Genomic DNA, 27,985 nt, shown 5'->3' with positions numbered 1-27,985 from the left:
ACCACAGCGGCGATACAGCACCATATACGCATTAGCCTACAAGTGATGATGTCTGCCCCGTGTATGTGCTTCTGTCACAATTTCATTCCTTGATACGCATCATTCTGAAAAGGACCAACATCCCCATCTTACTGAAGACGACTAAAGGTACATTTCATTTAAAATGAATAGATGTGTTGGTCTGAATAGGGTGGCAATGCGCAGGATGTGGCCAGGGAGTGTATGATGAAATACCCCACAGGGATGGCACGGAGAAGAGAGATGGGTTGGGCGGGGAGTGAGGAATTCATTGATGTTCATTCCTAGAACAAATTGTATCTTGAATACACAATAGCTCATATGGTGCCAGGTATGGTCCATTGCTTCTTCGGCATTTATGCATTTAATCATGTTTTTTTCTCAACCACACATGCATAGCATATCTAATAGCTTAATTTAGCCTTTATAGCGGAATGTGCCATACAGTGGGCTATTCAATAAGAACATGGAACTATTTCCTATTCATAATACATGGAAATGCACATGCACATTAATACAGTAGTCAAATTGTATTATAAAGACAACATGAATACCGGTAGGTTTTATCTTTCTGTGTGCTATAGCTACAGACTATTCCAGCTGCACCCTAAAAGGAATTTAACATTTTCAGACTATTAGGCCTATCATTTACGTTTATTTGCTGATGAAATTACGGCCATGCTTTTAAAACGAGGCTAATCTGAAAGTGGCCACAGGAAATCTATTAATCGCTTAAACCACTTGTCGGTGAAAGGCAATACATAGGCTGCTACAATCTGCACCATGGTAACGTTGTTTCATTGTGGTCTTATTTTACTCACAATGTGGAAAACTATGGCCGAATTGTAATCACATTACACCTATCATACTAATACATTTAGGGCTATATTCTGGGTCGTTTTTCTATTTTTTTTCGTTTATAGGTTTTCTCTGCTCTCACGTTGAGCTGCGATTACAACGAGTGTTTGGGTTCGTATGCAAATTACCTCGTGCTCTGCGTCAATTATTTGGGCGCGCTGATACGGAATCGTCTCCAGAGATAGCGATGGCCTTTCCATGTTTTGGTAATGCGTCAAAGTAACCAATCAATAGACAATGGCATCAAAAGATTTTGGTCACATTTGTCTTATTATTTCCTTGTGACAAAAATATGATTTGAAAAAAAATATTTGAATTATAAACAGAAATACAAAGAATACTATTGAATCATTATATCGTTTATCCTCAACAACTGCCCATGGCAAGTTTTCTAAGAAGCGTACACACAGGTTGGACATCATCCAGACTATACCATTTCTGTCTGATGAAAGATATTAGGGGTGATTATATTCAATTCAAGTGTGATCATACAGCACACAGTATATAGAGAACGGAAACTTTTTTTTTACACACAGACAGACACCCCCCTTACTTCCTTCCTCCCTCCTCTTTATCTCTTCTCTTCTCTTTCTCTCAGTAAATACAGAAACCATCATTCTTTCTATGTGCATCAGAGAGTGGTGATATCACCAATACTCACTCTCATTCTGCCTTTACTGGAATTATGGATATTATACACTAGGATTTTGTTTGCTTTCCTTTTGGCATTCGCTGATAATGAAGAAAATATCAATATTGTAGCCTAATGTTCATAAAACGGGTCTTGTGTCAACATCTAATAATTATGACAACCCCACTCTGTTCGCTCTGAAATAATGAATATTGAATTTTGAATATGAGTACAATACCCTAAATCATTTATTTTTCTTTCCTGCCCCAAGCTTTTGGTGATAATGAAGAAATAAACAACTCCTTCACAATCCTCCATCACACACCTCCAAGATAGAGTCTTTATCCAACAGTCCACCTTTAAGCCCTCAGAACTACCAGAACTGAACTGCCTCCTGCTACCAGCCCAAAGACATTCTGCCCCACGCCCTGGTCTGCTTTATCAAATGCCCAAAAACAGCAAGGCCGTCAAGAGAGAGCTTGACGACGATGTCACAGAGTCTGTCAGAGACCTGCTATCCAATGAGGACACGTGTGATGATTCCTTCAAGAAGAGCTCGCTGATTGTGGGTGGCGACGGAGGTGATGGGGAAGGAAAGGACCTTAATGGAGACATGGACGTGGAGGATGGAGGCTCGGACGCAGAGGATGATGCAGCGAGACCAGCCTGGAACAGCAAGCTGCAGTACATCCTGGCCCAGGTGGGCTTCTCTGTAGGCCTGGGCAATGTCTGGAGATTCCCCTACCTGTGTCAGAAGAACGGAGGGGGTGAGTGGCTGTTGTGCTTATAGTTTAAGGTATGGAAGTCGCCTGCCATTATGGTTAGGATTTGGGAAGGTTAGCCTGCCCCATTGTGTGTGTGTGTGTGTGTGTGTGTGTATGTTAAGTGTGTGAACCTCCTGTTGTGTTGTGGTGCACGTCTGTCAAAACCAGACTGTGACCTTGGTGATCAGAGCTCTCAAGATCAACATTACAGTGGTCACATGACTGTCTGAGTCTGTCTCTGTCTCTCCTCTTTCAATAACCTAGTAACAACCACCAAATAACACAATGATAACCATGCTGCAACAAGCAACAATAACAGCACACAATACTAGCAAACCCCCCTAAATAACCCTTATTCTAACCACACAGCAACAACCAATGACAAATAAAATCTGAAGTTTATTGGTTGTGTACACAGATTTGCAGATGCTGTACCAGGTGCAGCGAGATGCTTGTGTTCCTAGCTCTAACAGTGCAGTAATACCTAATGCTTGTGTTCCTAGCTCCAACAGTGCAGTAATACCTAATGCTTGTGTTTCTAGCTCCAACAGGGCAGTAATACCTAATGCTTGTGTTTCTAGCTCCAATAGGGCAGTAATACCTAATGCTTGTGTTTCTAGCTCCAACAGGGCAGTAATACCTCATGCTTGTGTTTCTAGCTCCAACAGGGCAGTAATACCTAATGCTTGTGTTTCTAGCTCCAACATGGCAGTAATACCTAATGCTTGTGTTCCTAGCTCCAACAGGGCAGTAATACCTCATGCTTGTGTTTCTAGCTCCAACAGGGCAGTAATACCTACTGCTTGTGTTTCTAGCTCCAACAGGGCAGTAATATCTAATGCTTGTGTTTCTAGCTCCAACAGGGCAGTAATACCTAATGATTGTGTTTCTAGCTCCAACAGGGCAGTAATACCTAATGCTTGTGTTTCTAGCTCCAACAGGGCAGTAATACCTAATGCTTGTGTTTCTAGCTCCAACAGGGCAGTAATACCTAATGCTTGTGTTCCTAGCTCCAACAGGGCAGTCATACCTCATGCTTGTGTTTCTAGCTCCAACAGGGCAGTACTACCTAGCAATAAATCAATAAATACACACATAACCCAGAAAAATAAAATAAATAAATCAAAACATGTCAAAAGTATTTTATTTGTCACATGCACTGAACACAACTGGTGAAGACTTTATCGCGAACCACTTGCTTACGAGCCTCCCAACGAGATATATTTCAATCGACTCATTTCCTTATATGAACTGTAACTCAGTAAATGTTTTCAATGAATGCATGTTGCGTTTATATTGTTTCTCAGTGTATATTAAAATGTCAGGTCTCTATATCTATCATCTACCCTCAACCCCGGAAGAAAGTGATTGCAATACTTTTTTTCTGTTAGCCCAAAAGGCAAGCCAGTCAAAAGCACACATTGTTTTGAAACTGTAGCTTATTGAAAGATGTGATATCCTTATTTCTCATTCACCATCAGTGACTTTAGACTTGACAGAATATCAGAATATTTGTGAAAAGCAAAACAGTTAAAGGCTTCGAAGTTTGGTTTTTATGCAAATAATGTACTGGAAATAGATTTTATTCATCTCTTTCAGTTACTTGGCTCTAGCAGTAAAAATGCAACCACCATTTCCTGTAAACAAAGGTTTTTGTAATCTCTCTCATGTACCATGTGTCTGTCTACCAGTTGCAGTCTCATCTCTTCTGAGGATGTTCGGATTCCCTGAGAGTAACAGACACAGACAGATCCTATTTTACAGACCTGTGCTATTATGGGCTGTGTCTTAGTCATTCTCCCTCAAGGTGTCTGTAAAGAATATACAGTTGAAGTCGGAAGTTTACATACACCTTAGCCAAATACAATTAAACTCAGTTTTTCACAATTCCTGACATTTAATCCAAGTAAAAATTCCCTGTTTTAGGATCACCACTTTATTTTAAGAATGTAAAATGTCAGAATAATAGTAGAGAGAATTATTTATTTCAGCTTTTATTTATTTCATCACATTCCCATTGGGTCAGAAGTCTACATTCACTCAATTAGTATTTGTTAGCATTGCCTTTAAATTGTTTAACTTGGGTCAAACGTTTCAGGTAGCCTTCCACAAGCTTCCCACAATAAGCTGGGTGAATTTTGGCCCATTTCTACTGACAGAGCTGATGTAACTGAGTCAGGTTCGTAGGCCTCCTTGCTCGCACATGCTTTTTCAGTTCTGCCCACAAATTTTCTATAGGATTGAGGTCAGGACTTTGTGATGGCCACTCCAATACCTTGACTTTGTTGTCCTTAAGCCATTTTGCCACAACTTTGGAAGTATGCTTGGGATCATTGTCCATTTGGAAGACCCATTTGCGACCAAGCTTTAACTTCCTGACTGATGTCTTGAGATGTTGCTTCAATATATCCACATCATTTTCCTTCCTCATGCCATCTATTTTGTGGTTGGGATGGTGTTCAACAGTCCCACCTCAAAACCTGGTCATTATGGCCAAACAGTTCTATTCCCCAGACGACATTTCTCCATGAGGCTTCATCTGGCTTTTTTTGCGGTTTTGGAGCAGTGGCTTCATCTTTGCTGAGCGGCTTTTCAGGTTATGTCGATATAGGACTCATTTGACTGTTTCCTCCAGCATCGTCTCAAGGTCCTTTGCTGTTATTCTGGGATTGATTTGCACTTTTCGCACCAAAGTATGTTCATCTCTAGGAGACAGAACACGTCTCCTTCCTGTGTTTATACTTGTGTACTATTGTTTGTACAGATGAACGTAGTACCTTTAGGCATGTTTAAATTGCTCCCATGGATGAACCAGACTTGTGGAGGTCCACAAAATTTTCTGAGGTCTTGGCTGATTTCTTTTGATTTTCCCATGATGTCAAGCAAAGAGGCACTGAGTTTGAAGGTAGGCCTTGAAATACATCCACAGCTACACCTCCATTTCACTCAAATGATGTCAATTAGCCTATCAGAAGCTTCTAAAGCCATGACGTTATTTTCTGGAATTGTCCAAGCTGTTTAAAGGCACATTCAGCTTAGTGTATGTAAACTTCTGACCCACTGGAATTGTGATACAGTGAATTATAAGTCAAATAATCTGTCTGTAAATAATTGTTGGAATAATTACTTGTGTAATGCACAAAGTAGATGTCCTAACCGACTTGCCAAAACTATAGTTTGTTCACAAGAAATTTGTGGAGTGGTTGAAAAACTAGTTTTAATGACTCCAACCTAAGTGTATCTAAACTTCAACTTCAACTGTAAAGAATGTCATCATTATGATTCCAGTAGCCACAGAACAATTTGTGTCATCTAAGACCTGAGTATCTTTCCAGATCAGTTTGCGTAATCTGAGACCTGAGTATTTTTCCAGATCAGTTTGGGTAATCTGAGACCTCAGTATCTTTCCAGATCAGTTTGGGTAATCTGAGACCTGAGTATTTTTCCAGATCAATTTGGGTAATCTGAGGTATCTTTCCAGATCAGTTTGGGTAATCTGAGACCTGAGTATTTTTCCAGATCAGATCTGAGATCAGTTTGGGTAATCTGAGGCCTGAGGCAGTTTGGGTAATCTGAGGTAGTATTTTCCAGATCAGTTTGGGTAATCTAAAACCTGAGTTTCTTTCCAGATTTTTCAGAAAATCTAGGCCTGAGTATTTTTCCAGATCAGTTTGGGTAATCTAAAACCTGAGTTTCTTTCCAGATCAAAATACTTATGTGGACACACAGAAAAACTGGTGTGGTGGGAAGTCACTACATGGTGTGTGTGTTTGTTTGTGTGTGTAGCTGCGTGTGTGTGTGTGCGTGTTTGTTTGTGTGTGTGTGGCTGCGTGCACACAGAGTGTGTGTTCGCAACATGCTCATGTGTTTGTATGTTTGTGTGTGACATAGTTCTGACCCTGTGTGTGTTGGTTCTTCTCCACAGGGGCGTACCTGGTTCCCTACCTCATTCTGCTGATTGTGATTGGCATCCCCCTGTTCTTCCTGGAGCTGTCAGTGGGGCAGCGGATCCGCAGGGGCAGCATCGGGGTGTGGAACTACATCAGTCCTCGCCTGGGGGGCATCGGTTTCGCCAGCTGTGTGGTGAGTGAAGTTAGCTTCACCGCTACTAAGACTGTGGGTGTAGCACATGGGCATGTGTGAAACTTACTCCTCAGCCTGTCCCCACTTGCACCAGAGAATAGCTAGCATTTTATGTGGTGCCGACTGGTAAGATGCTTCGGGAGATTGTGTGCTAGCAAAGCAGAGGTCCTGGGTTCTAGTCGACTCAGGAGGAAGCGGTACTCGCTAAGCAAGCAGCGTGACGTCCTTTATATGGCCACCATACACATTTCCTTAGAATAAAGGGAAAAGCACACAGGACTGTTTCTTTCTGCTTCACAAGCGAACACACACACTTTTTCTTTAAACCCATACCCTTAGCATCCTTCTATGGTAATGAATTGAAAGATGACTAGACAAGTCTTCTCCATGTCATCTCAGCCAGTATAAACTACTTCCATGAGTCATTGTGTTCCGGTCTCTGTTTCTTAATGGCCGCAACGCAGTGGAGATAATTTGATTAGCCAGGTTAGAGCAGAAGGAATTCTGGGTACTGAATAGATCACGTGTCACCAACACCTTTCTGTGAACTAACTGGCAGCATGTGTCAACCATGATAACACCATCAACCATGATAACACTGCCAACTATGATAACACTGCCAACCATGAAAACATTGCTAACCATGATAACACTGCCAACCATGATAGTATGTGCTGTTTGAGGATGGTTTAAATGTAGTCGTTTGACAGGTGGTAGCATGTTAAACTGATTTTGTTGAACTAGTGTGTCGCCTTCACTTGCTCCGTTAGGGTCGCTAGAAAACTCATTAAGACAAATGCATTTATAATAAGCACCATATCGATAACGTTTGATTGATTGATTTGAGTGAGTGATGTGCGTTTATTAGGTAGTGATGATTTAGATTGTGTGTTTTAAACACTTAACCTGTTTCTGTACTGCAGGTGTGTTTCTTTGTGGCCCTCTACTACAATGTGATTATAGGGTGGAGTCTCTTCTACTTTTCCCAGTCCTTCCAGCAGCCTCTGCCATGGCACGAGTGTCCCCTGGTCAAGAACAAAACCACTACGTGTAAGACACACACACACCCTCATCACCCATCACATGCTCACACCTTCACGACACACGAGGCAATAACTACCCTAATGAGTGTCTCTTAATAACTAGCTTACAAGTTCACATAAAGTGTGTGATAAAGCCATGGTGCTTATACCACCCAGTGACAGCAATACAGTAAGCCATTAGCCATACTGTACATTCACAGTAGTCCATTATAAAGTGTGTTCTACTGAGTGAGGTGACCACAGAAACTCAACTCCAGGTGTTCTGCACCTGTTTCATCAGTAACATGTTGTCCCTCCTCCCTCCAGACGTAGTGCCTGAGTGTGAGAAGAGCTCGGCCACCACCTACTACTGGTACCGTGAGGCTCTGAACATCTCTGACTCCATCTCTGAGAGTGGAGGCCTCAACTGGAGGATGACCATCTGTCTGCTGGCTGCCTGGTCCATGGTCTGCCTCGCCATGATCAAGGGCATCCAGTCCTCTGGGAAGGTGAGTGAGTGAGTGAGTGAGAGAGAGAGAGAGAGAGAGAGAGAGAGAGAGAGAGAGAGAGAGAGAGACGATGGGAAATTGACCTAAGTCTGCAAAAGTAAGACAGAGAGAGCAGGTGAAAGAAAAAAAGCTTGCTAGATAGTTACTGTTGTCGTGTCTTTGGCTATGCCGGATTAAGGGATATGACATGCTATTCTATAAAATAATTTATCCGTAATTAATATCACCGGATTGAGCTAATCATGTAAATGTAATTAACTAGAGAGGCGGGGCACCACAAAATAATATTTATAGAGCCATTATCTTCCGAGTAAACTCTTAAAGACCTAGTAATATTTTACATCAATAGCAGTCAATATTAATCGTCACCTTAATTCAGTCTCAAGTTCTTGGTCATCTTCACGAACCCTGGCTAAAAAGTTGAATCAGCAATACAAAATTGGGTTGAATTATTTATTTACTAAATACCTAACTAATCACACAGAATTACACATACACATAATTAATCATAACTTGATTACAAATTACGTTATAAAGGAAAACGTCCCTAGTGGGCGGAACAGATATGACAGCTTGTTACACAAAAGAAAAGGGGCTGGGTTTGAGTGAAAGAGCGGGAAGACTGAGGAACAAAGGGCGAAGCTGTGCTATCGTAAATACAGTATCTTATGCATTCTAAATTACCGCCCATTTGGAAAAGGAAAATGTAATAAATATTTACTCTGAGCTGCGCTTCGGTAGGTTGGTGGTAGATGGAAGGCCGTGTTGCCCAACCAAGTCCTTTGAAGAATGTCTCCGGGTATGGATACGTTGTAGTAACGTTGTTGTGTGGTAGATACTCTGTCTGTTCCTTCCTAACCTGCGTTTGCAGCTGTTGTTGCTAACTCAACGGCTAGGAGCTATCACTTCTGTAGTGAATAAGAGTTCAAAGTTCATACCATTCGCAACCAAAGCTCACACTGATGTTGGCTTCGTTCTGTAGTTATTATCTGAACCATTCTGACATCGGACCGTCGTCCTCACATCCTCGTAACCGGAGGTTATATTGTCGTCAAATCCATTTGAATCCCACTTTGTAATACAAAAAAATATGGAAAAAGTCAAGTGGTGTGAATACTTCCTGAAAGCACTGGATCTTGAACATTGTCATTCTCTTTAGATTGCTACACAGTTTGGGGTGACTGCTGTTACCATACAAATATTATTGGCTGATTTGACTATGATCTGTAGTATTTTGGGCAAATGTAGATTAGACCTATTTCATATCACTCCAAGGAATGTTTACCGGCAGCAACCTACTAATGTACATATACTGTAAAATACCAATTTTACATCTGTTCTGAATGTATAAGATTACATATAAAATGGCTACCGTGCAGTGGTTAGTCACATGTGCTGAATAAAATAGGTGTAGACCTTAGTGAAATGCTTACTTACGAGCCCCTAACCAACAATGCAGTTTTAAAAAGACAAGAATAAGAAATAAAAGTAGCAAGTAATTAAAGAGCAGCAGTAAAATAACAATAGCAAAACTAGATACAGGGGGGTACCGGTATAGAGTCAATGTGCAGGGGCACCGGTTAGTTGAGGTAATATGTATATGTAGGTAGAGTTATTAAAGTGACTATGCATAGATGATAACAACATAGAGTATCAGCAATGCAATTATTCTGGGTAGCCATTTGATTAGATGTTCAGGAGTCTTATGGCTTGGGGGTAGAAGCTGTTTAGAAGTCTCTTGGACTTAGACTTGATGCTCCGGTACCGCTTGCCGTGCGGTAGCAGAGAGAACAGTCTATGACTAGGGTGGCTGGGGTCTTTGACAATTTTTATGGCCTTCCTTTGACACCACCTGGTATAGAGGTCCTGGATGGCAGGAAGCTTGGCCCCAGTGATGTACTGGGCCATTCGCACTACCCTCTATAGTGCCTTGCGGTCGGAGGCAGTGATGCAACCAATGCAATGCTCTCGATGGTGCAGCTGTAGAACCTTTTGAGGATCTGAGTATCCATGCCAAATATTTTCAGTCTCCTGAGGGGGAATAAGTTTTGTGCCCTCTTCAGCCAGTAGTTTTGAAAGCGGTGCTCACCAACCAAAACAGGTCCTTGTTTTTTTGTGTACTATGTCATCCAATTGTGTACTACCTCATCTATTTTGTATATGTTACATCCTGCAATTTATATATATTTTTACAATTCGTACAATATGTTATGAATTTGGTGTGCTTAAAGGAGAAGTAACTTTTTATTTTTTTAACCAAATCTACATTTTTAATGAAAATGTCATGTTATAGAATAGTCCATACACCTTTTCTGTATATGAGTCGCGCAAAAGGGAATATAACATTGCGGATAAAGTTTGGAATGACATAATTTAATGTGTAGAACATCTAAAAACCTGCAATCACAATGCTGAGATCTTTTCAGTTTCTAAAACAATGTATTTGGGTGTTTTCGGGGGCCTTTGTTCATGTTTTTATGGAGCCCTGATACAACAACGAGGATGAGGAAGTGATTTGCTGTTTGGGGTAAGTTTCTTAAAAACATGTGAAATCACAAAAGAAGGTGTCTGGACCCTTCTTTAACGTGCCATTGATGTCAAAAATAGAGATTTGTTTGTAAAAAATGAAAATTCTCCTTTAAGATCCCGGACTGCCTCTAACAATGAACAAGTGTGAGGCCCTCTTTGGACCCCACAACGGTCTCGATGGCCTTTTAAGTTGGAGAGAGAGTGGAAATGGCTATGAGCTTTCCTTTCCACTCCTAGTGAAGGGACTAGAGCAGGAGAACCTTTGAAGCTTTGCCACACAAAAGAATATTAATGTCCCTCTCGCCCCTCGTTTACAAAAGCCTATTCCTAGGAGTATCCCCACTGGGATCTACATTTTCTTTTTACTTTCTGTGTGTGGGTATGAGGGTGCAAGAAAGGCCGAGGGAGAGAGGGAAGCAGACCGGTTGCCATGGTTTTATGCTCTCTTTTGCATGATTGTTAGGAGTGTACTCACAAAAAAAGAAACTGAGGGAGAAAAGAAATAACATTTAGCTGATTGTGTGGTGAAGAGGGAGTGTACTGAATGGCTGGGTACTAAATGGCTCATTCATTTTGCACTCAAAATCTACTTTTTGCTCGCATTGTTGACATAAAATGATGTGGAGCTACAAAAGAACGCATCAAAGTAAAATCACCATTATGGCAAGTTTGAGTTGCCGTAACGATAGATAGTGATGGAGGAAAAAATATCCATTCAGTTGCATATCGCAAATATTCATTTGGAGGATATTATATCGATACTTTCACTCCCAAGTATGAATTTGTAAAAACATTATTTATTTTTTCCAGGTAGCGTTACCCTGCACTAGTCGGCTGTACCTGCGCCAAAACTCCTGTATTTTTCATCCTATAGCTTGTTCTCCAGCTAGCTAGTTAACGTGTTTTCAGCACTTTAATTTCCATGACTGATCAAAAATAATAATATTTAACCTTTATTTTGACAGGGAGTCAATTCTGAAACCATACACATCTAAATAAAATACACACATTAACTACACATCCACATTAAAATACACACTAACTACACATCCTCATTAAAATGCACACATTAACTACACATCCACATTAAAATGTACACGTTAACTACACATCCACATTAAAATACACACATTAACTACACATCCACATTAAAATACACACATTAACTACACATCTAAATAAAATACACACATTAACTACACATCCACATTAAAATACACATTATTAAATACATTCATGACAAACAAACACATTCTTCAGTAAAAAGGTCCCCTAACAACAGTCTGAAGTTCCCTACAGGCACCAATTCCTCCCATTTTAAAGTGCATTGGAGATCAATCCACATGTAAGGTGCAAAAAAAAAATGAAGGCATATCTAAGGGCTCAAAGGACCCTCCAGAGTTAGCCATCCCTGAGATCAGGTCTGGGAGCTCGTACGTCTGCAGGTTAAATAAAGTAAGGAATGGTGGAAGTGTATGCAGTAGGGCTTTATAAACAAAAACAACTGCAATGCATTGATCTAGTAGACTTCAAAGAGGGCCGGCCTACTTTCTGATACAGAATGCAGTGATGTGTGCTGAACCTATCCCATGGCCCGAAGGGAAATGGAGCTTAAACCGTTACAGCATCAGGTGGTGTCATTTTAACATCTAGTCTAAGCTTAGGCATTCAGGTGGTGTCATTTTAACATCTAGTCTAAGCTTAGGCATTCAGGTGGTGTGATTTTAACATCTATTCTAAGCTTAGGCATTAAGGTGGTGTGATTTTAACATCTAGTCTTAGCTTAGGCATTCAGGTGGTGTGATTTTAACATCTAGTCTAAGCTTAGGCATTCAGGTGGTGTCATTTTAACATCTAGTCTAAGCTTAGGCATTCAGATGGTGTGATTTTAACATCTAGTCTAAGCTTAGGCATTAAGGTGGTGTGATTTTAACATCTAGTCTAAGCTTAGGCATTCAGGTGGTGTGATTTTAACACCTTGTCTAAGCTTAGGCATTAAGGTGGTGTGATTTTAACATCTAGTCTAAGCTTAAGCATTCAGCTGGTGTGATGTTAACACCTTGTCTAAGCTTAGGCATTCACAACTGTTTGACCAGCGCAGGATTAAGCTCTATCTGTCCCTCCAGTTGACCTGGTTTGCCCTTTAGAGGCCATCAGGCATGCAGAGGCCCACCCCTGAACCCAACCCTGCTCATGAGTGAACTCCAAACCATCTTAAATCTTAAACCACGCCTCAGAGCCCGTGTGGTGACTCAACCTACCCACCCCGCTCTTCAACCACAATCCCCTAGTATCCTCCCAGATATAATACAGTATATCACCAAGCACAAAGCAAGAAGGCCCCTCCCTCTGTCAGCTTAGTGGGACAGTGGTACAAAAGCTCGTGTGGGCCCTGACCCAGAGGCCGGTCAGCACCCTTGGCCCCAAAGCAGTTCAGTAGAGTAGACCTTCCCTGGGATATGACCTCCTATTGCGTCACTCACTTCAATCACTTGCTACTTCTTCTGTATTCTTCCACTCACTGTATAGTGGTCCGCAGGGCTGTGTATTTCTCTATGGGTTACTGCCACCCCCACAGGCCAGGAGGGGACAACAGAGGCAGCCTCAGAGATCCCTTTCGATAAAGCCCAGAAGAGGTAGCTTCAGAGATTTGTATTTATTATGGATCCCCATTAGCTGTTGCCAAGGCAGCAGCTACTCTTCCTATGGTCCAGACACATTAAGACACATCACAAAATAAACCAAATAAAACATATCACACCACTACATGTCCACAGCACAAAATGTACAATACAACTATATTACAATGTACAATACCACCATACAACAATAATACAATACCACCATACAACAATATTAAAATGTACAATACTACCATACAACAATATTAAAATGTACAATACCACCATACAACAATATTAAAATGTACAATACCACCATACAACAATATTAAAATGTACAATACCACCATACAATATTAAAACAATACCACCATACAACAATATTAAAATGTACAATACCACCATACAACAATATTAAAATGTACAATACTACCATACAACAATATTAAAATGTACAATACCACCATACAACAATATTAAAATGTACAATACCACCATACAACAATATTAAATGTACAATACCACCATACAACAATATTAAAATGTACAATACCACCATACAACAATATTACAATGTATGTGTGTGTGTCTCTTCACAGTCCGCGTTGTTCCATGAGGTGTAGTTTTATCGTTTTTCTTTTTTTAAATCACATTTTACTGCTTGCATGAGTTGCTTGATGTGGAATAGAGTTCCATGTAGTCATGGCTCTATGTAGTACTGTACGCCTCACATAATCTGTTCAGGACTTGGGGACTGTGAAGAGACCTCTGGTGCCATGTCTTGTAGGGTCAGCATGGTTGTCTGAGCTGTGTGCCAGTAGTTTAAACAGACAGCTCTGTATTTCCAACATGTAAATCCCTCTCACAAAGACAAGTAGTGATGCAGTCAAGCTCTCATCTACTTTGAGCCAGGAGAGTTTGACATCCATGTGATTGACGTTAGATCTCTGTGTACATTTAAGGGTTTATATAGTTATTAACCCCAGAAAGACAGGGTCTGAGACAGATTTGTCAATAAGTAAAGTCTCCAAGTCAGCCATTCACTTTGTAATGTACGAGTTGCAAGACGTTTGTTCTTCTGTTGTGGTTGTTTTACAGGTGATGTACTTCAGCTCGTTGTTCCCTTACGTGGTGCTGATCTGTTTCCTGGTTCGGGCTCTGCTCTTGAAAGGCTCTGTGGACGGCATCCGACACATGTTTACCCCCAAGGTACAGTACCCTAACCCCTAAGGTACAATAATGTTGCTTTATAGTTTCACCCAATGTAATGGTGCCTTGTTCACACCCAGGCACAGTCAACCAAATCCTACTGCATACAGCCAACATTGTGCACTACACTGCAGGCAAAGTCAGGAACCAGACTTCTTCAGAGAGTTAGCCTATGCACTTGTTTGATCCAATGCACTTTTTAAAATATATATTTTTTATCTCACCTTTATTTAACCAGGTAGGCCAGTTGAGAACAAGTTCTTATTTAGAACTGCGACCTGGCCAAGATAAAGCAAAGCAGTGCAACAAAAACAACAACACAGAGTTACACATGGGATAAACAAACGTACAGTCAATAACACAATAGAAAAATCTATGTACTCTTGTTTGATCTAATGCACTCGTTTGATCCAGTTGTGGATCAATGTTACATTGTTAACTTTACTGAAACAGGAAGGAAAATATATCGACTGAAAATGTGCCATTAATGTAAAAATAGATTTTTACCGGAGCTCAGCTATTCAACAGCAATGGCCCTCAACATTGTTCATTTTACTAAAGAGGAAGGCCATGTTAAATGAAAATGTGTCAGAAATATATATTTTTTTAAATACAGTAGTCTGTTATAGGTTGGCTACTCAGCCGCCGTGGCCCAATGGCAACTCAGGCAAAAGGAATCATTTAATTTGGACTCTGCTGTGGTGGCAGACTTGTCACCATGGTAACAGGAGTCGCTCGGTGCTCCCTGCTTTATGTAACATCCACAACGGTGTGTTCCGTTCATTTCACAACAGTCTCGTGTGTCTGCTGCTTCTCACACGGCTGACATCTTCCTACTTCAAAGGCCTTCGCTGCGTCTCCTGTGTGCAGGGAAGGAGACATCAAAAGCAGGGTTCATTGTGTGCTGTATAGTGTGTGCCTTGTAACTGTGTTAAGCCCATCACCACACAAAGATGCTGTAGGATATTTGAGGGCAGTGGCATGATGGATATGCTCTCAGTATGTTGTGTCCTTGTTTAATCTTCACAGTTTTGACAAATTTGACACTCTCAACCATGATTCACATGTCCACTGCTCTGCTCCACTGGTCCAAACAATGGTTTGTCCATTACTAGGAGAGCACAGATTCCTACAATAAATAGCGTAGTGTTGTCCTAAAGAGCCAAATGTTTGTCAAATGAATCCACAGCAAGGAGAGATGAGTCCGCAACTCCAGTTGATCTTCCTTTTGTCAGCACCTCACCTAAAATGTCCATTCTTTATTTCCTTCCAGTTGGAGATCATGCTGGAGGCCAAGGTGTGGCGTGAGGCGGCCACGCAGGTCTTCTTCGCCCTGGGCCTGGGCTTCGGAGGCGTCATAGCCTTCTCCAGCTACAACAAGCGGGACAACAACTGCCACTTTGACGCAGTGCTGGTCTCCTTCATCAACTTCTTCACCTCTGTGCTGGCCACCCTGGTGGTGTTTGCTGTGCTCGGCTTCAAGGCCAACATCATGAACGGCAAGTGTGTCGCGCTGTAAGTATGGATACGCAATTAAGCTGTCGTCAATTAATCAATTCAAATGTATTTATTATACTGAGTATGTGAACACACTTGACAGAAAGGGGGGAAAGGAAAACATTGTGCCTCAAAGGTAATCTACCTTTTTGATGCTGACATGAAGTTTGGGAGGGCGGCTCCCCTCCGCCAGCGGCTCCCCTTTTGTAGACCAGCGGATCAATTTAGGAACCCAGTTGTGGTCTCAACTTGCTGTTGAGAGTTAGAATAGTACAATATACAAGGTGCAATTTCAAAATGTGGTTGTGCATGAGCAATTTACCTCTTTTTATGTCAGTCACTGACAGTCACTCAATTAGCCCATGTAAGATAAAATGTTTTAGATTTGTAAGTTAGTCTAGCCAGCTTTCTAAACTTGTAGTAATCATGGCCGAATTACCGATAGGGGGCCCCCATTGACTTTGTTAGTCACTGTCACTCAGATATCATATTAAAAGCAGCAAACATTTCTCTCCACCACATGGCAAAATCAGTAGAATTGCTTGAAGTGAGTTATAAAATTGCAAAAATGGTGTCAAGAGCTGCTGTCAAGAGGGGACACAAAAATATGTTGCTCACAAGGTGGGGGGAGCCCACCAACAAAATGTCACTTAGGGCCCCCAAAAGGCTAGGGTCGGCTCTGCTGCATGTGTGGGTATGGATTTGGGTATGCAGACCCACGAGCCACTGCGGCCTCTCATGATAATTTCAGATGTATTGTAACCCCCACCCCAATCAATGTGACCCATTCCTGGTCTTTAAGATATTAGCAATAAGGCCTAGAATACATTAGCAAAGTCTACGAAAGAGCGTCCATTTAATCTGGTCTTATTGCATTTTCTATCTCTCAGGAACACTAAGAAGATAGTGGGTTTGCTGGGGAACGACATCAGCCGTGATCTGATCCCCCACCACATCAACTTCAGCGCCACTGTGAGCGCTGAGGACTACCAAGAGATGACTAGGCTCATCAGAGGGGTGATGGAGAAGGATTACCCGCGCCTGGGCCTGGGCTCCTGCAGCATCGAGGAAGAGCTCAACAAGGTGAGGGGCCATTGTCTTCTGACAGCTACAGCACATCATTCTAATGTGTTGGTCAGTGCAGACGGCCGTCGCAACATCTGACGTAACGGGGCTCATAGAATGTAGAACGGTGATATGTCATTTTGTATCTTTTATGATCATAATCACTTAGGTAGCATTCTACTTGAAGAAAACACAAGCAGTCATGAAAACTGGTGTCACACATGGTGTCATCACGACAACTGACTTTACACTGTCATGTCTCAAACCAGGATTAGCTACGCCTATCCAATGAACATTTGTGTCATAACAAGGAAGCTGTAAAGTGTTACTGAATGCGGTTTCCCACAGACTGTGTTAGAACTATCTCTCGATCTTGTCTACACACTTTGAGATTTCCAGGAACCCGCTTGGTTTAAGTTGCTTCCCCTTTCGTTCAACACCGTTTGGTAGACTGCTACTTTAGTGCATTTCTTTTCCCTTGCTGTTACTTGTGTGTTCCAACTCAGTGTGAATAATTAATAAGGTATTGACTTAACAGGAAAGCACAGCGTCAGACACAGAGGCCCTGTAGATCTACAACATGGCTCAAGTTAACAATCATGTGATTCCTTGGGGACAAAGGCCTTACTAGAAGTGGATATTACTGACGTAAACCTCATCTTCCTCCTCCTGCTCCTCAGGCAGTGCAGGGTACAGGCCTGGCCTTCATCGCCTTTACAGAGGCCATGACCCACTTCCCTGCGTCTCCCTTCTGGTCTGTCATGTTCTTCCTGATGCTGGTTAACCTGGGCCTGGGCAGCATGTTCGGAACCATCGAAGGCATCATCACACCCCTGGTGGACACCTTCAAAGTCCGCAAGGAGTTCCTCACAGGTCAGTCAGAGAGGGGATGAAGGAAGAGATGGGTCATTATTTCTCATTTCAACTTTCTGGGATTCCTCTTATCTCCTCGTCTCCTTCTCAATCTTTTTTTGAGAAGTTCCAAGGTCCCTCTCTGACCTTTTTCTTCAGAGGAGAAAAAGAGTCAAAGAATTGAGGAAAAACAAAACGGAAAGAGCCTATGTGTTAGTTTGTGGAGGTAGACCTTTCCCAAAATGTATCCTCAGCTGAACTCTTGATGTGTGTTTGCCATCGTAACAGGTCAATAGTATTACCCAGGTGCATGTGTTATGTCTCTTTGCTCTAATGCTTCTGGCTTAATAATGATGTCATAATACTACCTCTACTGCAGAGCAGATGTCTGGCACCAAAGATAATGTTTTAGAATTGATACACTTATTAGTGCAGCAACATGTTGACAAATATTGTGCATGAATTCTGTTAACGAGGATGGCATTTCTCCCCCTTGCACCGTTTCAATAACGTCCATGTTGTCTCCCTCTTGTATCAGTGGGCGTCTGTCTGCTGGCCTTCTTCATTGGCCTGCTGTTCGTCCAACGTTCTGGGAACTACTGGGTGGCCATGTTCGATGACTACTCTGCCACACTGCCTCTGCTCATAGTGGTCATCCTGGAGAATGTGGCTGTTGCTTGGGTCTATGGGACTGACAAGTATGTACAGTACATATCAAATCATATACAGAATGGCAGTAATCTGTGGTTTTCTCCACTTTAATTCAAAATCCAAAGCTGTCCATCCAAATACAATGGAAAAAACAGTATTTGATTCAGGATTCAGGATGAGCTGAACATGAAAAGTAATTGTGAAATAATACCACTAAACTGTACTTTTATCTCCTATCACCTGTTGAACATAATTGCCAAAGTCAACACAGTCTAAACTGAGTACCATTATGTTTTTTCACCTCCTGTGGTGGTATCCCGTCTCCGTCTCTCCTCCTCCCCAGGTTCTTTGAGGATCTGAAGGACATGCTGGGCTTCACTCCGTTCCGGTTCTACTACTACATGTGGAAGTACGTGACCCCCCTGCTGCTCATCCTGCTGCTGGGCTCCAGTGTGATCCAGCTGGGAATGACCCCACCCAGCTACAGCGCCTGGATCAAGGACCTGGTGAGTCGCCTCTCTTTGGTGCAACTGGATAAGGCCAAAACACAATAGTTCAGTTTAATGGACTATTGTTTCAGTCGATGGGATGTGCAAGATTCTTCTCCACTCCTACCTGGCATATGCTGATTTTGTACGTTTGCCCACTGACAAAGAAATGATCAGTCTATAATTTTAATGGTAGGTTTATTTGAACAGCGAGAGACAGAATAACAACAACAAAATCCAGAAAAACTCATGTCAAAAATGTTATAAATGGATTTGCATTTTAATGAGGGAAATAAGTATTTGACCCCCTCTCAATCAGAAAGATTTCTGGCTCCCAGGTGTCTTTTATACAGGTAACGAGCTGAGATTAGGAGCACACTCTTAAAGGGAGTGCTCCTAATCTCAGTTTGTTACCTGTATAAAAGACACCTGTCCACAGAAGCAATCAATCAATCAGATTCCAAACTCTCCACCATGGCCAAGACCAAAGAGCTCTCCAAGGATGTCAGAGACAAGATTGTAGACCTACACAAGGCTGGAATGGGCTACAAGACCATGGCCAAGCAGCTTGGTGAGGTGACAACAGTTGGTGCGATTATTCGCAAATGGAAGAAACACAAAAGAACTGTCAATCTCCCTCGGCCTGGGGGCTCCATGCAAGATCTCACCTCGTGGAGTTGCAATGATCATGAGAACAGTGAGGAATCAGCCCAGAACTACACTGGAGGATCTTGTCAATGATCTCAAGGCAGCTGGGACCATAGTCACCAAGAAAACAATTGGTAACACACTACGCCGTGAAGGACTGAAATCCTGCAGCGCCCGCAAGGTCCCCCTGCTCAAGAATGCACATATACATGCCCGTCTGAAGTTTGCCAATGAACATCTGAATGATTCAGAGGACAACTGGGTGAAAGTATTGAGGTCAGATGAGACCAAAATGGAGCTCTTTGGCATCAACTCAACTCGCAGTGTTTGGAGGAGGAATGCTGCCTATGACCCCAAGAACACCATCCCCACAGTCAAACATGGAGGTGGAAACATTATGCGTTGGGGGTGTTTTTCTGCTAAGGGGACAGGACAACTTCATCGCATCAAAGGGACGATGGATGGGGCCATGTACCGTCAAATCTTGGGTGAGAATCTCCTTCCCTCAGCCAGGGCATTGAAAATGGGTCGTGGATGGGTATTCCAGCATGACAATGACCCAAAACACACGGCCAAGGCAACAAAGGAGTGGCTCAAGAAGAAGCACATTAAGGCCCTGGAGTGGCCTAGCCAGTCACCAGACCTTAATCCCATAGAAAATCTGTGGAGGGAGCTGAAGGTTCGAGTTGCCAAACGTCAGCCTCGAAACCTTAATGACTTGGAGAAGATCTGCAAAGAGTGGGACAAAATCCCTCCTGAGATTTGTGCAAACCTGGTGGCCAACTACAAGAAACGTCTGACCTCTGTGATTGCCAACAAGGGTTTTGCCACCAAGTACTAAGTCATGTTTTGCAGAGGAGTCAAATACTTATTTCCCTCATTAAAATGCAAATCAATTTATAACATTTTTGACATGCGTTTTTCTGGATGTTGTTGTTGTTATTCTGTCTCTCACTGTTCAAATAAACCTACCATTAAAATTATAGACTGATAATTTCTGTCAGTGGGCAAACGTACAAAATCAGTAGGGGATCAAATACTTTTTTCCCTGACTGTATCTTCTTGTCTCCTTTATCCACACCGATTTGTAATGTACCTGGAGCAGTCACTCGATATGCGCTTTGCCATGTTATCTTCACCAATAGGAACACTCGATATGCGCTTTGCCATGTTAGCTTCACCAATAGGAACACTCGATATGCGCTTTGCCATGTTAGCATCATAAATACTCCACTGTTGGATTATCAAGATCAGCACAGATGGAGGAGAGGACTATGGGCCGAAGCCCGACAGAAATGTAAAGGCAATTTCCTATTGAGCCGACATATGCAGGAGTTTACCATGAATGCAGTTTCCGCTAACGCGGAAACAGTGCCTTTAACTTTCAATCACGCTGTAGGCTGAACTTAACACGATACGGATTGAATAGAGCCCTTAGACTTACTGTAAGACAAGAGGACTTCACACTATTATCACGAGCTCAACTTTCTGTCCCGTGGTTTTAGTGTCAGTATCAGTGTCAATGTGTTTACCTGTCTGGTATCCTTGGTGACCGGTTGTAACATTCTGGTCGTAGTTGTACTCCGTCTAGTCAGAACCTTGATAAACCTTCCTCCCCTCCAGGCCAGTGAGAGGTACATGAGCTACAATAGTAAACAGTAGTAGTAGTAACCTCTAACCTCCCTCGGTCTCCCCCTCCAGGCCAGTGAGAAATCCCTGAGCTACACTCCGTGGGGCCTGGCGGTCTGTATCTCCCTGGTGGTAATGGCCATCATGCCCGTGCCCGTGGTGTTCTTCCTCCGCTACTTCAACATCATCGACGAGAACGCCGGCGTCGTCTCCACCATCTCATACAAGAAGGGCTGCATCATCCAGGAGATAGCCAGACCCGAAGAGGAGGACGACGCCAGCCTCATCCATGCCAAGTCGCCCTCGCCCGTGCCCGGCAACAGCATCTACCGCAAGCAGAACGGAGGGGTTCCCGATTCCACCCCCAACGGCCGCTATGGTATTGGTTACTTGATGGCCGACATGCCGGACATGCCCGAGTCAGACTTATAGCATGTTGTTTCTGGTACTCCGCCCTACTGGCTGGCCAACCAATCCCTCTTTTGCGTGCGTTTAGTCGTGGGAATCGTCATCTGCATATTTTTACTCTTATATTTTTACTGTATATTCTTTATAGATATCGTAGCTGCTCCCCTTCATGTTGTCCTTTTCCCGTTTTGCTGTAAAAACGATTAAAAAGGTGTGCACAATGTATACTGTACATACTCTCCTTTTGTCTTCCCCACCCAGTCCTTCCTTGGCTCAGTCCCAAATGGAACCCCTCAGCCCCGTCCTGAAGCTCAATACAGTACAGTATTGGTGTAAGCAATAAGGTGGACACTCCACCAAGCCTGCTATAGTTGCTCAACAAGGGACTTAGGCTAGGGACAAGTGAAGATCAGGTTTGGGGTTAATTCCATTTAAAATCAGGAAGTAAACTGAAATTAAAAATGTTCTCATAGAGGAAGCGATGTGAATTTTTCAGTTTACTTCCTGAATCACCAAATTGAAATGGAATTGACCCCAACCCTGAGGGATAGATTTGGGACTGGGCCTTTTGTCTGTCTCTGGAAGATGCAGGTTGAGTGTTGTCCCCCCTGGTCCTGCTGTAGAATGCCTGTGTACATTGTGACCTCACCTCTGGCCCAGAGTTCTGAGATTAATAGCAGCGCAGCCTCTTTGGGTGACATACGTGTTGGCAATGATGCAATACTGACCACATTTCTTTAGTGTAAGTACAATATAGTGCAAACAGCAAAAGGATGGCATTGAAACTGAACCCCCCCAACCAAACCCCCCCCCAAAAATGTGCCTAAATAACTTATGATATTTGTTTATAGAATACATGGTGGACGTTGTATATTTAAGGTATTCTGTAAATATAAATATTATAAATATTATAAATATATTTAGCCTATCTGAATAGTTTGGATATCAGAACACCTTGTTTTTTGGAAAGAAGTGCTTAAAATCCTTACAGCTGGTTCCATTTTTTGTTTACTGATGTGCTGTCAATCTATGTAGAGGTTTGACCCCTCTTGATAAACTTGTAAATATTTTTTTCCTCCATGAAATGGCTTCATTAACGCAATGTATTTTTTCCCCCTGTTGAGATTAAAGATCAAACTTGGTCCATACTGGGCACTAATGTCTGTGTAGTTCTCACTGTTGGTCTGTCAGGGAAATGTAAACTGTGTCTTTTGTTTGATGTGATTCACTGAGAGACTCATGGTGAAGGATACATCAATGTGTGGCCTATGTAACGGTGTTGCACTGCCCTCTAGTGTGCACGACAAACATCTTTATATTGTCAGATGACAATCGAAGGACAGGGAGGCAGGCAATATATAACAATTTTACAAAATACAAACATTGTTTAAAAGTCAAACAGAATTTACTGAGATGCTACATCATACATTACAAGTACAACAGTCATGACATGACTTAAAATCTCGCATCTTGACAAAAGACAAGGAATGGGGTCATTTGGTAAACAAACGCATGTATTGAATACATCATCAAATATGGCCCTTGAGAAGTGAGAATTTATTTCCTTTGGCTTTTTTTCCAGTTGTCTTCAGTTTCATTTTATAATGGTGATAACAGGTAAACAACACACATTTATAATGGTGATAACAGGTAAACAACACACATTTATAATGGTGATAACAGGTAAACAACACACATTTATAATGGTGATAACAGGTAAACAACACACATTTATAATGAAAACAACACAAAATGAAGCATCCCTTTTAGAGTTTTTTCAGTCATACAATTTGTAATAACATTTGGCAGGAGCGTTTCAATTGAAAATAATAAATGGTCTAAGATTAAAAGATTCTTTATTCAAAGGCATTTTACTTACTTTTAGGTATTGTAGTATACAGTCAACCCCTGGTCAGTGCTTGCAATAGTTTGGGGTGATTATGAAATTGTGCACTTAAATAAAGCATGCAGATATCCAGACAGCTTTTGGGTTTGGAGAAAGAAGTAAAATATTAAAGTGCACTTCAACAATGTAACCTAAATCAAGTGCACTCGTGTGGTCTCTTCATGGTCTTTGACACGGTCCAAAGTGCCCTGAGAAGTATGGCTGTCAGACAATGTCAGTTATTGAGATAGTTTTATCTCTGATTTCAGTGAGGTAACGTCTCCCCCTGTACTGGTACTGTATGTGTGTACTGGTACTGTATGTGTGCAGAAGACACACTACTTCACTGAATCTTCAGAGAAATCCCTTTTCCATGTGTATTCTGTGAACAATGAAAAGTAAATATAGCAGTAATTGGTAACTACTGAAATGGTCTTTTTGCCATGGTTTTACTACTGACTTGATTATTGGTATGGGTAATATACATGGGCAGTGTAGTACAGGTGTTATGGTTTTTACTATTGATGTGTATAGGTAGTATTAATGGAGCGTGTGGTGTAGTACAGGTACGTACCAAGCTGTGGGCTCAGTAATTGACTCAGTCGTTTTGCTGCTCTCTCATCTTGGCTGTGATCTCCTCTCTCATCTCACAGTGTTTGTTGAGGTCCTTGACCTCCAGAGGCAGAGAACTGTTCCACACCATCAGTACAGACTCCTCGTCTGGGAGCACACACACACACAAAACGCACGCGCACACACACACACACAGACAGACACACACACAGATTGTACTCTCAATATCTCATTTAGGTTTTCTTGGGAAATTCTGTGTAGTTGTTAGGTCTTTGTCATTGTTTCTTACCATATTGATTCTTATCTTGGGACAGTCTTCTTCCCAAAACCAGGACCACATTCTTACGGTTTAGTGTTTCTATGATATGAAAATAATACACGAGTTCGTGAAACAGGACACAACTCGCAAACAGGAAGCAGACCTAGGTTCAAATACTATTTCAAATATCTCAATGACTTTCACATACATTCGAAGTACGTATTTAGATATTTTTATTTGAAACAAAAGTAGTTGAACATTTTTATGTATTTAGAATATATATATATACTCCCATGCACTTTACCCAGGTATTTGAAAATCCTCTTAAATACAAATGTGTTGACTATTAGCTTTATAAATAACCATTAAAATACTTGTTTTGGGCTGTGTATTTGAAGTGGCAGACTTACCATTAGGCAGAAAAGGCAATTGCCTCAGGCCTCACATCATCAAGTGGCCTCATGAGCTTGGCATATTAAAAAAATAATTATACTAGTAATCATCTAAAACAAATCTATCTATTTATATATATCTGCTCGAGGCCCCCCAATGAGAAACATAAACAGCCATACAGATAGACAGACAGTCGTTACCTATAAAAACAGAGGCCATGCTGCGTATGGACTGGCAGTGGGGGCTGATGACCTGCAGCAGCTGCAGGTTGGCCAGCTCTATCAGGAGGAGGTGGCCTCCCCGGGTGCCGATCCACAGGGTAGTGGTGGTTTGTTGCACCAGGAGGGACTTGATATTCGCCCAGGTTGGAGTATCCGCTCCAAATTCAAACTCTGAATTAGCCTTTCTGGGTTGCCGGCTGGAGTCGTGTCTATGGGCCAAGAACACAGAGTGGGTTCAGGCAGTGGTTCCCAAACTGTGGGGCATGTGAGGGGTAGGCGGAGGAGTGAAACAATTTAGGAACCACTTTCTTTTTTCCCACAGCAGTGGAAACGTGTGTGTGGTGTCAGAGTGGAGCTGACCTGAGTAGTTTGGCACAGTCAATGCTGTCAATCATCCGCTCACTCTTCTTATTCCACACCTCCACGCTCTGCCCTCCAGTCTTGCTGAGGTACACATGCTTCTCCACTACCATACGAGACACACACGGCTCACAGCTCACCGCATGATGCTGCCTGAGGAGAACACACACACAGAGCAACTCACTTCACACTTAGAAAACAAATCAACAGCCCTGCAGGCCGCCAAAATATCGGGTTACATCTCTGAAGGTGACACTCACTGGAAGAGGCTGTTGGGTTTAGTGTCAATGGTCTTACAGACGCCATAGTCTGCGGTAAAGGAAAGGATTCTGGTCCCACAGCCGGCCCACACCGTGGTCCTGTCCAGGGAGTGACCTGATTGGCCCAGACACATCACTGGGGTGTTGACGTTCCCGATGTGCAACGTCTTGACTGGCTGGCCATTCTCCACCTGGAGCGCAGAGTCCTCATAAACCGTCAGAATTCCATTTGCTGTCCCAACTAACAAGTAATTCTTTCTTTGACTGAAATTAAATCCAAAAAAATCAGTGTCAGTACTTTACTTGGTAACATAATGTTAACATCACTGTAAATACACATTAAATATTGTATATTCTACCTTTACCAGATGTACTTTTCCATGTACAGCTATTTGGAACGAGCATAGCATAGCAGTAGTCATAGCCATAGCATAGCATAGCAGTAGTCATAGCCATAGCATAGCATAGGGTTCGATACCGTGACCAAAACAGACTCACTTGCAACCTTTTCACTTGGCAGTGCGACACACATTTATTGGTCGCAAGGTTGCCGGGGAAAATGTTTTACCTGGTCATGCTTTTTTAAATGTATTATTATTTATATTTGATTATAATTTATTCAACTGTAATGTGCAATTGACCAAAATTAAAACAACTTTCAGAAGAGGCAACAACTGCACGGGAATGCCCCTGTCTGTGTGTGTCAGTTGATTATCCCGTCGGTCGCCCTCTTGGGCCAGTGAAAAAAGCATAGTAATAATGTGATCTTTAGTGTAGGCCACATAATTGATTAAAAAAACAGAAGAATTCCCGAAGCAGTTTGTTCGTCATGGAGATTATTTATCACACGTGCACTGTACACATTCAGTATAGCCTATAGATAATCTGTCGGGCAGAGAGTGTGCAGCTCTCAAACAACTGGTTGTTGCGTGGAGTGAAGACCCACAGAGGTAGAAAGGATGTTCCAAGTTATGGCATCTACCAGTAAATGCCAAGTCAATAATGGGCAAATCAGGCAGCGGAGGCCGTCTCAAAATAACGTCTGGAATGGAGTCATTGGAATGGTATCAAACACGTGGTTTCAATGTGGTTGATACCGTTCCACCAACTCCATTCCAGCCATTACTATGATCCGTCCTCCCCTCAGCAGAGCCTCCACTGAAACCAGGTATTTAAAAAGTTCAAAGTCTTGGCTAAATATTTGCGATGCACAATTCAGTCAACATGGAATAGCCTACCTTGAATATCTGACATTACCTCGTTGATCCTTGAAAAGTCATCGAAGTCATGGATGCCAATTTATAAATTCCACTGCTCCAATATAATAATTATGTAATTTCATTAATGATCCGTTTTTATGAGAGATGTAGGCTCTTTCGTTGTTTAAAGCCATTTCAATTGAAGAATGTTGCGCTAGTCTGTTGCGCTTGTTGAGGTTATCATGAGCAAGACAACATTGAATAATGGCTTCAACTTGGTTTTCCATACAAAGTGTTGCATTACAAAAGGGAACCGGGTTAATGGTTGCCTTCTCATTTTAAAAACAGGATACAGTAACCTCTCAATAACTCTTCAACATCTCAAATGGCGAGACTGACTAGCTATGGACAGACTTCATTAGTGCGTTTGTGTCGGGAGCAATGCCCACATTATTCGGACATATTTTAGAATGGAAAAATGATGTGAATGTCAATGCCATTGGGTAAGCAGGCCTATTAGAATATGCACTATTCTTCGTGGTAATGCAGACCTTTTTGCAATGATTTTGTGGGGAGTTGTTTTGCTATAGGCTATTACAACAATTAAATATAAATGTAAGTCCTTGAAAATGTTAATTGTTTGTCACTGGCAAACTTACCTGAATGCCAAGCCCTGCTCTGTGCAGTGTGCATAGGGTCTATATGTCTACCACTTTGTGTAGCTGTTAGCGATTCTAATGTTAGCCTAACTGTTTTTGGGTGGATGGAAAGACATTTAAAATGTAACTACAAAGTAGCTTATGCCTACCTGGCAGAATCATGATTATTTGCATCAATCCAGTGGCCATTTGTTTTCAAAACTCCATCACATGTGCAGAGCACGGGAAGTAGGGGTGCTGAGAGTGCTGTAGCACCCCTGAACAATCTCAAAATAAATAAATATTTCACAAAAGCAGTGCATTGGGCCTTTACTATTGCTGTTTTAGTGGACCAATACAGCCATCTGTAGAAACACCTTCACAACTGGCTGACTTGGTGCAGACCTGCATTTTCTCCGATTTTCCGCAGACCTTAAAAATGGTCATCCCAGATGTGGTTTAAGCATTGTTATGGACTTAGAACATCCGATTTAGTTGTTTTTCTATTAAAAAAGGGTGATCTTGAGAGCGAAAACCTGAAGAAATGTAAGGAAATCAGTCCATCTCCCCACTAACTTTTTTGTTTGTTACCTTGCCATAATTGTAAAAAGTTCTGCCCTCTAGAGGATTTCTCAGAAAATTACACATAGCACTTTAAAATCTGCAATAAATACATTTTGTACTTTATTTGAACAGTCTCTTTCCTTTGCTGTTA

General features: G+C 42.0%; 2 protein-coding genes across 8 annotated transcripts in view; one reads left to right on the top strand and one right to left on the bottom strand.

The window, feature by feature from the left end:
* slc6a15 (solute carrier family 6 member 15) lies at positions 1–22,641 on the top strand. The gene is made up of 12 exons (XM_029667407.2): positions 1–147; positions 1,779–2,274; positions 6,197–6,354; positions 7,278–7,404; positions 7,704–7,885; positions 14,134–14,244; positions 15,518–15,759; positions 16,632–16,824; positions 17,487–17,679; positions 18,197–18,356; positions 18,653–18,815; positions 21,147–22,641. Exons 2-12 carry the CDS (start codon positions 1,953–1,955, stop codon positions 21,504–21,506), a joined length of 2,211 nt encoding a protein of 736 aa, XP_029523267.2. The 5' UTR covers positions 1–147; positions 1,779–1,952; the 3' UTR covers positions 21,507–22,641.
* Positions 22,642–22,865: 224 nt separating this feature from the next.
* lrrk2 (leucine-rich repeat kinase 2) overlaps positions 22,866–27,985 on the bottom strand; it is a 56,542-nt gene continuing 51,422 nt past the window's right edge. For 6 of the 7 annotated variants that reach the window (XM_065022362.1, XM_065022360.1, XM_029667405.2 and 3 more), the window contains exons 45-50: positions 25,434–25,697; positions 25,174–25,326; positions 24,793–25,022; positions 24,230–24,298; positions 23,942–24,087; positions 22,866–23,749 (exon numbers count right to left, since the gene is read on the bottom strand). In XM_065022362.1, the coding sequence (XP_064878434.1) occupies positions 23,966–24,087; positions 24,230–24,298; positions 24,793–25,022; positions 25,174–25,326; positions 25,434–25,697 (838 nt within the window). In that variant the 3' untranslated portion in view covers positions 22,866–23,749; positions 23,942–23,965. Of the gene's footprint in view, positions 23,750–23,941; positions 24,088–24,229; positions 24,299–24,792; positions 25,023–25,173; positions 25,327–25,433; positions 25,698–27,985 lie in introns of those variants that run through there. The other variant, XM_065022363.1, reaches the window with a different exon arrangement.

Source organism: Oncorhynchus nerka, linkage group LG9a (assembly GCF_034236695.1).
Source record: "Oncorhynchus nerka isolate Pitt River linkage group LG9a, Oner_Uvic_2.0, whole genome shotgun sequence".
Taxonomy (NCBI): domain Eukaryota; kingdom Metazoa; phylum Chordata; class Actinopteri; order Salmoniformes; family Salmonidae; genus Oncorhynchus; species Oncorhynchus nerka.
Note: the sequence above shows the minus strand (reverse complement) of the source record. Positions and strands in the feature narration are given on the sequence as shown.

Excerpts from the sequence above, each read along its gene's own strand:
- slc6a15 (XM_029667407.2), top strand. The coding sequence starts at position 1,953 with ATGCCCAAAAACAGCAAGGCCGTCAAGAGAGAGCTTGACGACGATGTC. Across the intron at positions 17,680-18,196 it reads CCGCAAGGAGTTCCTCACAG|TGGGCGTCTGTCTGCTGGCC; the intron begins GTCAGTCAGAGA and ends CTCTTGTATCAG. Across the intron at positions 18,816-21,146 it reads GCGCCTGGATCAAGGACCTG|GCCAGTGAGAAATCCCTGAG; the intron begins GTGAGTCGCCTC and ends CTCCCCCTCCAG.